The 12,316-nt window shown below is 38.2% G+C and overlaps 1 protein-coding gene across 2 annotated transcripts in view; it reads right to left on the bottom strand.

Moving 5' to 3' along the window:
* TRPC4AP (transient receptor potential cation channel subfamily C member 4 associated protein) overlaps window positions 1-12,316 on the bottom strand; it is a 74,731-nt gene that overhangs the window by 39,908 nt on the left and 22,507 nt on the right. For both annotated transcript variants that reach the window (XM_068525300.1, XM_068525299.1), the window contains exons 3-6: window positions 9,825-9,941; window positions 6,570-6,627; window positions 4,542-4,597; window positions 292-420 (exon numbers count right to left, since the gene is read on the bottom strand). In XM_068525300.1, the coding sequence (XP_068381401.1) occupies window positions 292-420; window positions 4,542-4,597; window positions 6,570-6,627; window positions 9,825-9,941 (360 nt within the window). The remainder of the gene's footprint in view (window positions 1-291; window positions 421-4,541; window positions 4,598-6,569; window positions 6,628-9,824; window positions 9,942-12,316) is intronic.

Here is a 12,316-nt window from a genome sequence, read left to right as displayed (position 1 = left end):
AGTAACATTAGCTAACACATTAAATTCACAAAGTCAATCTGAGCTTTTGAGTTTTATAATTAGTTTGATTTCAATCTATTTGTTTAGGTTTTATAATCATTTAAGACCTATTAGTATAAGGAGTATAACCTAGTGAATATATTTAAGTAACAAAAAAAAATAATTTTAACACTAGGAGTATGGCAGAGTTTTTCTTTAAAGGAGTTCTGTACATTATTCAGGTTTGAGAATCCAACTGTCTGAGGCACTCTCCTCCACCTGGTCATTCACCTGCTAGAGGACACAGCTCACCTTTTTAACACCCAAAATATCTTCAATGAGGGTTGCTGTTTGTAAGAATGTCTTCTTACTCGTCATCAGTGTAAACAGGAAGATCACAAAGTCATTCTTTTCTGCCAAACGCTTTGTAACCCCTTCCGTCTATCGCAAGGGAGAAGAGGAGAAAATGCAGAATAGGTTATAACCCCAAAATAAAATATGAAGGGCAAAATATCCATTCCAGACACTGGAAAAGCAATTCCACGCTACATCAGGAATTGTTAGCTGAGCCCTTAATTCCCTAAAACTATATATAAAACACTGTGTACAAATGTATTTTTCTGGGGAGGAGTTTTTAAATAATATCCATCATAGGTTTTTAACCCAGTATCTGCCTAGTATCTAAATCAAGAGCTACAAGCCAGCACCCAGTAGGCCAAGTTTTATTTGGCCAGCAATACCTTTTAAATTTTGATTTTAAGTCTTCAGATAGGATATGCTTACTCCAGGTTAGTCACAATTTGCACAAGTCCCCACTCCAAAACAGGCAACTTCAAACGTTTCTTGTTTTCTGTCTGATCCTTGGAGGCACTGGTGTTTGCAACTCTAAAAGCCCTAGGTTTCCATCTAACCTGGATTTAAGCCAGATCAGCACAAAGTTGGACCATATCATCCTATGTTCTTTACGTTTTTGTTTCTTCTTTCTTTCCTTTTCTTTCTTTCCCTCTCTTTTCTTTTTCTTTCCTTTTCTTTCTTTCCCTTTCTTTCCTTTTCTTTCTTTCCTTTCTCTTCCTTCCTTTTTTTAACTGAACTGTGTTTTGCTGGAATATCATTAACATTAGGTGTCATTATTAACGAACAGCTTCATAAGACTGCCTCATAAGACTATTAACTACATGGAAGCTGACAATGATGGAGTCATTACATCACACATATATCATCTTTTTTTTATAAGAACAATTTTTTTAAAATTAATTAATTTATTTATATTTTATTTTTGGCTGTGTTGGGTCTTCGTTTCTGTGCGAGGGCTTTCTCCAGTTGTGGCAAGCGGGGGCCACTCTTCATCGCGGTGCGCGGGCCTCTCACCGTCGCGGTCTCTCCCATTGCGGAACACAGGCTCCAGACGCGCAGGCTCAGTAGTTGTGGCTCACGGGCCTAGTCGCTCCGCGGCATGTGGGATCTTCCCAGACCAGGGCTCGAACCCGTGTCCCCTGCATTGGCAGGCAGATTCTTAACCACCGCGCCACCAGGGAAGCCCAGAACAATTTCTTACTGGCCTTACTTACAAGAAAAATTGTGCACTACCTGAACATTTAGTTTATTTTTATCTCATGGGTCTGTCTGTGCTTACCTGTGCCACTAGCTACATGTGGCTATTGAGCACTTGAAACGTGGCTAGTCTGAACTGAGATGTGTTCTGAGAGTAAAAAACACACTGGATTTTGAAAACTTAATACAAAAAAAAGGAATTATATCTCATTAATAATTACTTATATTGATGACATGTTGGAATAACATTCTTGATATACTGTGCTAAATAAAATACATTATTAAAATTAACTTCACCTTTCTTCCTACTTCTTTTCTTACTTTCTAAAAAACGTGGCTACAAAGAAATTGAAAATAACCTAAGTATGGTGGGCTGATGGGTTATTTCACTTGTTTTTGGAGTATTTTTATATTATACTCTAATATTCTCGAGAGACTGGTATAATACATTTTTATACTTTTTAAAATGTGATACACAGAAGCAAACACAAAATACCATATATAGCCTAATCAGTGACTAAAAGTGCAGGTTTATTACACTAAGATTGCCTTAGCCTTTTTGGTGACAATAGTTTTTGCTGAATCCTTTTGAACTTACTGACAGTTTAGGCCCCTAAACTATTTTTCATTTGTATGTCCCTAAGACATATCTCCCTTGCTCAGGACCTCAGCATTAATTTCTTATTTGTTTGTTTAGAGTTATGTCCAAAGCTTTACATTATCCTTTTTCAATTCTTTTTATTCAAACAGCCTATCATTTATGTTGTCAAGATTTTTGTGGATGCTGATTTTTATCTTAAGATATCAATCCTGGGGTTTCCCTCGTGGCACAGTGGTTAAGAATCTGCCTGCCAATGCTGGGGACACGGGTTCAAGCCCTGGTCCGGGAAGATCCCACATGCCGCGGAGCAACTAAGCCCACACGCCAGAACCGCTAAGCCTGCGTTCTGGAGCCCATGTGCCACAACTACTGAAGCCCATGCACCTAGAGTCTGTGCTCTGCAACAGGAGAAGACACCGCAGTGAGAAGCCCACGCACTGCAACGAAGAGTAGCCCTTGCTCAACGCAACTAGAGAAAGCCTGCGCACAGCAACAAAGACCCAACGCAGCCAAAAAAGAAAAAAGAAAAAAAAAAAGATATCAATCCTGAACTAATAAATATGCTATTCCTAAAGGTAAAATAAAATAACCTAAGTGTTTTGTGTTATATTTCTGTTGCATAGCAATGTTATGGATGTTGAACTTTGTGTTGTGTTGAAACATATTTCCCTATTTGTGTTGGTTGCTAGGAAGCTTAAATCCAATTTTTTTTTTTTTTTTAATGGAGGCTGAGAAGTCCCTTGATAAGCCATCTGCAAGTTGGAGAACCAGGAAAACTGGTGATGAAATTCAGTCAGAGACCGAAGGCCTGAGAACCTGAACCAACAGTGTAAGTCCCTGTTGGAGCCAAAGGCCCAAGAGCCAGGAACTCCAAGTCCAAAGGCAGGGGAAGATGGATGTCTCAGCTCTGGCAGAGAGTGAATTCACCCAACCTCCACCTTTTTGCTCTATTCAGGGCCTCAATGGATTGGATGGTGGTCACCCACATTGGTGAGGGCATCTATTGATACAAATGCTAATCTCTTCCAGAGACACCCTCACAGACACGCCCAGAAAAAAAATGTTTAACCAGCTATCTGGGCATCCCTCAGCTCAGTCAAGTTTACACATATGAACAAATGTTCATAGTAGCATTATTCTTTTTTTTTTTGATGTGGACCATTTTTAAAGTGTTTATTGAATTTGTTACAATATTGCTTCTGTTTTATTTTTTGAATTTTTGAATTTTATTTTATTTTATTTTTATACAGCAGGTTCTTATTAGTTATCCATTTTACACGTATTAGTGTATACATGTCAATCCCAATCTCCCAATTCATCCCACCACCACCACCCCGCCCGCCACTTTCCCCCCTTGGTGTCCATACGTTTGTTCTCTACATCTGTGTCTCTATTTCTGCCCTGCAAACCGGTTCATCTGTACCATTTTTCTAGGTTCCACATATATGCGTTAATATACGATATGGGCTTAAACCCAAATTTGTACCCCATCCGTAGTACAAATGATTTTATGTTCAGCCCAATTCCTGGATACCTAATTCTAAATTTATAATATTGGTAGATCTTACATACTCGTAACGATGCCCGAAATCTTTTTTTGAATGAGGCAAGAAATGAAATGGAATTAAATGTTCCTTTGTGTCTTCATTGCATGGAAGTTTCACTTCTACAACAGCATTTGTTTCATTCTGCTGTATTTGATTCACTCTTCACAGTTTACCACATATGTTCCCAAAAGACAGGTACTGGGTCTTACAAAAATTAACATTTGTATATTGCTTTACAAAGTGCTTTCACATCTATCATCTCATTTAAATCCCACAACAACCCTATGATGTATGATTACCAACTACACTCTAAGATAAGAAATTAAAGCACAGGGAGGAGAATAAGCATGAAGCCAAGAGCTAGAACCCCAAACCAAGTTCTAGCACTAAGTGCTATGCTCTTTCCACCAAACTGCTTCTTTTATTCACCATTATTTCCCACTCAGTGATCAACCTAGTTGGGTGTCCTGATCAACACATGGTGGGTCTTCTGGTTCTTGCTTTGTTTTCTAACAATAAAAACGAAGGAGTAGGCACAATAGGGTTTAAAGGAATCCTAAAAGGTCACAGGCACTCTTTCAATGCTTGCATCCATTTAACAAGTTTTTTGTTCAGTCTCTGCTTGGACACCTCCAGGGCTAGAGGAGTTCAGTACCTGCTGAAGCAGCCATGGCTCAATTACTATGAAATTTTGCCATCCATAATTTCTACCTGTTGGTTATGGTTCTCAGGCACATATAAATCCAATTCTCCAATGTCTGAAGATAACTGTCATGTCTACCACCCCCATTCAAATCTTCCCTCCTCAAGCACTGCAGACGTGGTAGGGAGAAAAATGAGGCCCCGATGGCAGGGATACTTACACAGACACAGGTATTATACAAGATGCTCAAACAGTCCTTGGACATTTCATCACTTACTGAAAGTGAAAGGGGAATAACTGGTTATTTTTCTCATTGGAAAGATAATGTAACAGAATTAAATTTTTGAACATAGAATTGTTCCTCATAATCCCCTCCAAGATGATTATTTTCCTCTTAGCATACCTCCTTCCAGTCCTTATTTACCAAAGAGTTTCATGGTGCCCGCATCAGAGCCTAGAAACCAATTTGTATACTGCTTTTTGGTTTGATATACTATTATGCTTATTATGTTCCATAGTCTTCATAATTTCAACCTGTTGTGGTGTTATCACTTAGCAAGCCATGTTCCCTTTATAGCTTGATTAGAATTATATCCAGGGTTTTTAAAATTTTGCTATTTAAATAGACTAGAAATAAACAACATGACATACAGTCCTTTTATGCTAGTGTTGAGCTGGTTCCCTAAGATACATTTCCAAAAGCAGAATTACGAGAATCCAAAGTAATTGGATTGTTGCTATTAATTTCCACTGAAAACTCTACTAGCAGCAAACAAGGATGTCATTTTTACTACAGACTCAACGTGTTTTGTTCTGTTGTTATTTATGTTGGGTACCAATAAAGAACTAGTTACTTCCCTGTGAGCAGGAACAGGAGAGTACAACAAAAAGGAAACTAAATTTTCAAGTCCTCAAAACTGGGAGATGATAAAATTGAGTATGAACCATGGATAAAGTGTTTTGTTTGGCATTACTTTTATTTTAAAAAACTGTTTCCATTCATTCCTACACTGCCACAAACTCTAAAATGTTAGGCTTCCCTCCAAGATCCCAGTGGGCAGCCCTGCCAAGCTAGCTTGACCAGAAGGGTTATCTGACATAATCTTGAGACAATGCAGATGTCCTGTATCCCTCATCACCACTTTTCAACCTATGGGGGCTTTTTGGTTTATTTATTTCATGACTTCAGAGAGGGCTGGAGCACCAAATCAGTATATCTCAGTACTTCCAGACCTTTCATTTTCAAAGGGAACTGGAATTCACTCATTCATCAAATATTTATTCAGCATCCACTCTAGAGCAGATAAAGAATATACAGTGGTTAGTGAAAAAAAAAAAAAAGACAAAGCCTCATGGAACTTATAAATCTGGTGGGGGAAGAGAGAATAAATAAGTACACCAACAAGTAACTACAAGATGCTACCTGCTATGAGGGTAGAGGACATGAAGACCAATTCAGATAGGATACAAAGCTGCGACATAAAAGATGAGTATGAATTCTCTTAACCACTACTACACATAAAAACAAGGCCTTACATAGTATGTCATGTTGATGTTGGGGGGAAAATTTTTTTAATTAAAAAAAAAAGTGATATTTGTAGTAGAGCATTCATCAGATGTTAACTGATCTCTGGCTTTTAATGCCAAAGTAAGTGTACTTACTCATTTTTTTAAATTATCAACTGACTACCTAAAAATAATATTTGCAACATGTGTAGTTATAGAGAATAATAATAGAATAATACCCATATACCTACCACCCAGTCCAAGAAATAATATGCTACCTTAAACACTTTGACTTTTTACCATACACATTCTGGTAATGACTGAACTTTTCACAAAGAGCTTATATCACTTTTATAACAACAAAAACAAGACAATAATTTTAAAAAATAAAACAAATGATCTTACCAGGCTTTTCCTTACTCTCTCAATTAAGTATATGAGAAATAAGAATTTGCAAAGAAAACATAAAAGCTGAAACCAAGGACTATTAGAAACTACAAAGATGCAATTCTTTTAGCCCAGTAGTTTTCACACTTTTTCTTTTAAAGCACTAGACTTATATTTCTACCAAGTATAAAATAAAGAGAGCTGCTTAGTTAGGGGCGGAGAGTGTCCTACAGCCGAATGTTAAGGCATGTCTTCATTGTTAAGAGTTAGGAAGGGAAAGAAGAGAAACTCCTGGGAATTACCATCATAACAGCAGGTTAGGAAATGAGTACCAGTGGCTGATAAGTATACTTACTTTTCAGTTTCTGTCCCCGAATAGAGATTGTAGGCCTCATAAGAATTTCTACAAGGAGCTATAAAAAAAAATTGGATAAAACCTTCAAAATTCAAAGCACAGCTTACAAAACAATCTTTGCCATGTCAACTCATGGCCCAAATATCTGTCAGGGTACTGCAAGACCCTCTTGTTCCCAACACAGGCAGAAGGCAGTGAAGTTCAAGGAAATGAGCACTGTACCAAGAGTCAGGAAACCTGGGTTCTAGTTGCAGCTCAGCCACCTATTCCCCATGTAAACTCGGGCAAGTCAGTGTCCCTCCATGGCCTCAGCTCTCATTTTTAAAAATAAGAATGTTAGATTAGTTATCTCTGGAGTCCAACGTGGCTTTAATTTTTTAAAAGCTGCAGAACATTTTCACTATGATTCCTCTTTTGCTTTAGAATATTTGTGTTCTTTTTATAAACATAAGTTTATAAAAAGAATCACAAAAGGTATACCATAAACTGTTAATACTGATTTCTACAGGGGGCTGGGGAGTATATGCATTCATTTTTCATTTTACATACTTTTAATATAACACATAATTTTGTTTAAACTGTTTACAATAAATATGCATTTAAAAACCCATTCTGTTGAAACAAAGGACAGTTTATAATGATAAAAGGGTCAATCCATTGGGACGATATAACAATTATAAACATATATGCATCTAACAACAGAACCTCAAAATACATGAAGCAAAAGCTGACAGAACTGAAGGAGACAATTCAAAAATAATAGCTGGATAATACCCCACTTTCAATAATGGATAGACAATGAGGTATTACCAAAAATATAGAAGACTTGAACACTGTAAACGAACAAGCTCTAACAGACAGCTATAAAGCATTCTGCCCAGCAACAGCAGAATATACATTCTACTCAAGCACACATGGAATAGACACACACACACACAGGAATACTACTCAGCCATAAAAAAGAATGAAATTTTTCCATCTGCAGCAACATGGATGGACTTGGAGGACATTATGCTAAATGAAATAAGTCAGACAGAGAAAGACAAACACTGTATATCACTTGTATGTGGAAGCTAAAAAAGTAAAACAAAATAGTGACTATAACAAAAAAGAAGCAGACTCACAGATACAGAGAACAAACTAGTGGTTACCAGTGCGGGGGAGGGGCAATATAAAGGTGGGAGAGTGGGAGGTACAAACTAGTAAGTCTAAGAAAGCCTACAAGAATGTATTGTACAACATGGGGGATACAGCCAATATTTTACCATAACTATAAACAAAGCATAACCTTTAAAAATTGTGAATCACTATATTGTACAGCAACTATACTTCAATAAAAATGCAAAAAATAAATTTCTCTTAAAAGAAAAAAAGGGGGCTTCCCTGGTGGCACAGTGGTTGGGAGTCTGCCTGCCGGTGCAGGGGACACGGGTTCGAGCCCCGGTCTGGGAAGATCCCACATGCCACGGAGCAACTGGGCCCTTGAGCCACAGCTGCTGAGCCTGCGCGTCTGGAGCCTGTGCTCCCAACAAGAGAGGCCGTGAGAGTGAGAGGCCCGCGCACTGCGATGAGGAGTGGCCCCCGCTTGCCGCAACTGGGGAAACCCCTCGCACAGAAACGAAGACTCAACACAGCCAAAAATAAATATATTAATTAATTAATAAAATTGTGCAATCTTTAAAAAGAAAAAAGAAAAAAAAGGGAATTATCTCAAACCAATAACCTAATCTTTCACTTCAATTCACTGGAAAAAGAGGTGCAACACAAACCCAAAGCAAGCAGAAGAAAAGAAGTAATAAGGATTAGAATGGAAACTAATTTAGCAGAGAATAGAAAATAACAGAGAATAGCAACAAGATCACCACTGACCTTATAGAAAACAAGAACTACCTTCCTCTTGATGAATACTTTTAACTATTATATATAATGCCACACTAAGCATCTTTGTATACAAAGCCTTATCTCATTTTGACTTATGTCTTCATGAGAGATTCACATAAATGGAAACAACAGGGCAAAATGAGTAATGATCTTTAAGGTTTTGAGGCATACTACACAAATGCTTTTGAAAAGAGATGCCCCACTTTTCACAGTCATCCAAGAAAAGTATAAGATATTCATCTGAATAGGTTATTATATTTAAAATAAATTCTCTTCAAATAGAGGATGGACTATGTCAATGAATAAATTAAAAGTCCCTGAATGCCAAGTGATGGATCATACCTGGCCCACAGACATAATTCATGTGGTCTACATCTACTGAAAAGCTGGGAGATTCTACATAAGAATCTAGATTTCCTACATCCCTGAGGGCAAAGGTCAATAGGAATGGAAGCCATTTCCCCATAAAAGCAGGCATGCACTCTCCGGTTCATCCTAGTCCCTGAAGTCATTTAATTTATGCCGATCTCCATTTCTTTTTCTTTTTTTAAAAAAATTTATTTATTTGGCTGCACTGGGTCTTAGTTGCCACGTGCGGGATCTTCGTTGCGGCATGCGGGATCTAGTTCCCTGACCAGGGATTGAACCCGGGCACCCTGCACAAGGAATGTGGGCTCTTAACCGCTGGACCACCAGGGAAGTCCCAGAGAGACATACCTTTTACTTTGTACCTTAAAAAAAAGGGGATATATATATATATATTTTATTTTTTAAATTTAATTAATTTATTTTTGGTTGTGCCAGGTCTTAGTTGCGGCATGCGTGTGGGATCTAGTTCTCTGACCAGGGAACAAGCCCGCGTACCCTGCATTGGGAGGCGAATTCTTAACCACTGCGCCAGTGGTGCAGATCAATTTACCAGATCAATTTACATAAATCAATTATTCTAGTGTAAAAGCTTTGGTGCTTCAATACATGTGAATACCACTGAGCTTCTAAAGATGAAAATTCTGGGGACTTCCCTGGGGGTCCAGTGGTTAAGACTCCACCTTCCAATGCAGGGGGTGTGGGTTCAATCCCTGGTTGGCGAACTAAGATCCCACATGCCACGTGGCCAAAAAAAATGCTATGCCTGTAGTGATAGTTACTCTGTAATTCTGTAAATACACCAAAAATCACTGAATTGTACAAGTAAAGCAAGTGAACTGTATGGTATGTAAATTATAACTCAATAAAAATTTTTTAAAAATCATAAAAAAACGATGAAAATTCTGAAATGTTTGCTATAAATTCTAAAACGTTTCCTACCTCCCATTTCAAGAGTTAAATTCCCAAGCCATTAAGTAGCAGTAGTAATAATAAACAACAACTTACATCAACACCTCCAAACAAATCAAAAATATAAGTATTTGGATAAGTGGTTTCTTGGGTAAGTTTCCTCTCTTCAGTAACAAATGCCATAGCCTCCATGGAGAGAAGAGGAGAAATTTCCTAGTGAAAAAGGATACAGAAAGACATTCAGTTTAGTATCCAACACAAACCAGACACCAAAACACCAGTTTGCATTTTAGTCACAACTTGAACTCCCATGAGGTCAAAGACAATGAACCATAAGAAAAAAAAAATCTTACAGAAAAGCTGACATAATAAAAGTTGTTTTAACAGTAGTAATAGCTAACTTATTAAATGCTTACTATGTACCAGGCATGGTTCTAAGTACTTCATCTATTACCTATTTTAATCCTCACAACCCAATGATATAATAGTAATTTATCAGCCCAATTTTACAGATAAGGAGACTGAGACACAAAGAAGTTGTCAGTGTCATACAGGGTATGTGACAGAGTCAGGACTTAAACCTAGGAAGTGTGGCTCCTGAGTCTGTGCTTACAAAAGAAAGCAGAACTATTTTGGGTGAAACAGGAGATAGGATAGGAAGAATACAATAGGGCCCTACTCATTATGCTCCCTTCTCAGGAACCTCGAGGGAAGATGGAACACAGTGGGCTAGAGCAGTAGTTCTCACACAGTGATGAGCATCCGAATCATCTGAAGGGCTTGTTAAAACCCAGACTGCTGGGTCCCACCTGCAGTTTCTGATTTAATAGGTCTGGGGTGGGGCCTGAGAATGTGCATTTATAATAAGTCCCCAAGTGATGCTGATGTTGGTCCAGATACCACACATCAAGAAAAAGCAGAACCCTCTCTTATGGATAACCTATTATATGCCAAGCACTGGGTTTCTATACTTTAGCCCATTTAATCTTTAAAACAATTCAATGAGGTGAGTGTAGTTTTACAGGTGAAAAACAAAATCACAAAGTTGTGCAAGATCACATAATTAGTAAGTGACTGAACTACTTTCTCTGGGTTTCATTTCTCTCCTTTATAAAACTAGAATGTAATTCTGCTGGCAACATGGTACAATGGAAACTGGTTTCTGGAGTAAGACAAATCTGGGCTCACAGCAATAATAGCTACGTGACTTTGGGCAGGTTATGCTGAGTCTGTTTCCTCAACTGAAAAAGGGAACGGAGAAGACATCTGGATTTGCCTGCTCAGTATCTCCTTTTCTCTTCCTCAGGCAACAGCCCTACTTCCGTGGAGGAACATGAGGCCACACACAGATGTCAAGATAAGAAATGGACAGCCTAACTCTATTTGGCCCCTCAATTCACATCTGTGCTTTCCGATTACGTGAGACAATAAAAGATCTTTTTTGCTAATCTGAGTGGGTTACTGTTACCTGCAATCAAAGTATTTTGGACTAATACACTAATACCACCCATCTCACAGAGTTATCATAAAAATTAAATATGCCTGGTACACAGTAAATTTCAAATAAGTATTTGCTGAGTGCATAAAGAAATGATGATCACATAGCAAGCACTCAAAATATTAATTTCCCTCTTTCATCTACCTCATATCTCAGAGATTTTGTAGGAATCAAATGAAATAATGCATTATTCCTTGCAAAATGTTTTCAAACAAGTGTAAGACACTAATTATTTCTATCCTAATCAGACTGTGAGAAGATCAAGAACACAAAATGTCTTTTTTTTAATTAAACTTTTATCTGGGAATGATTTTCAACTTACAAAAAAGTTGTATAGACAAAACATCTCTTCTTTTTTTTTAAAGATTTATTATTTATTAATTAATTAATTTATTTCTGGCTGTGTTAGGTCTTAGTTGCAGCATGCAGGATCTTCGTTGAGGCACGCGGGATCTTTCATTGCAGTGCGCAGGTTTCTCTCTAGTTGTGGCGTGTGGGTTTTCTCTTCTCTAGTTGTGGCGCGCAGGCTCCAGGGCACCTGGGCTCTGTAGTTGTGGCGCACGGGTTCCAGAGCACGTGGGCTCTGTAGTTTGCGGCACGCAGGCTCTCTAGTTGAGGCACACGGGCTCAGTAGTTGTGGCAAGTGGGCTTAGTTGCCCTGCAGTGTGTGGGATCTTAGTTCCCTGACCAGGGGTCGAACCCACGTCCCCGCCAGTGGTAAAGGCGGATTCTTTACCACGGGACCACCAGGGAAGTCCCAAAACATCTCTTCTCAAAGGTACAGACTAAACTTTTTGGCCCTATTATATTTTTAAATGACTTCTTACGTGATATAATAAACAGAACTTCACCTCTGAAAAACATTACATCGTTTCATTATGATCAAATATAACTTGCATGGGTTTTAGCTACATTAGAGCCAGTAATCTAAATTCAGAGTTGGACCCACCTCCCCAAGCTGAAGTCTGACTTACTAAATCAGAAACTCTGCTGGTAGCGCCCAGCACTCTGTGTTTTAACAAGCCTTCCAGGTGACTCTGATACACACTCAAGATTGAGAACAACTGCCCTAGATGTCTATGCATTCTTT

Source organism: Eschrichtius robustus, chromosome 16 (genome assembly GCF_028021215.1).
Source record: "Eschrichtius robustus isolate mEscRob2 chromosome 16, mEscRob2.pri, whole genome shotgun sequence".
Taxonomy (NCBI): domain Eukaryota; kingdom Metazoa; phylum Chordata; class Mammalia; order Artiodactyla; family Eschrichtiidae; genus Eschrichtius; species Eschrichtius robustus.
The sequence above is the reverse complement of the archived record's forward strand: the minus strand, read 5'-3'. Positions and strand labels throughout refer to the sequence as shown.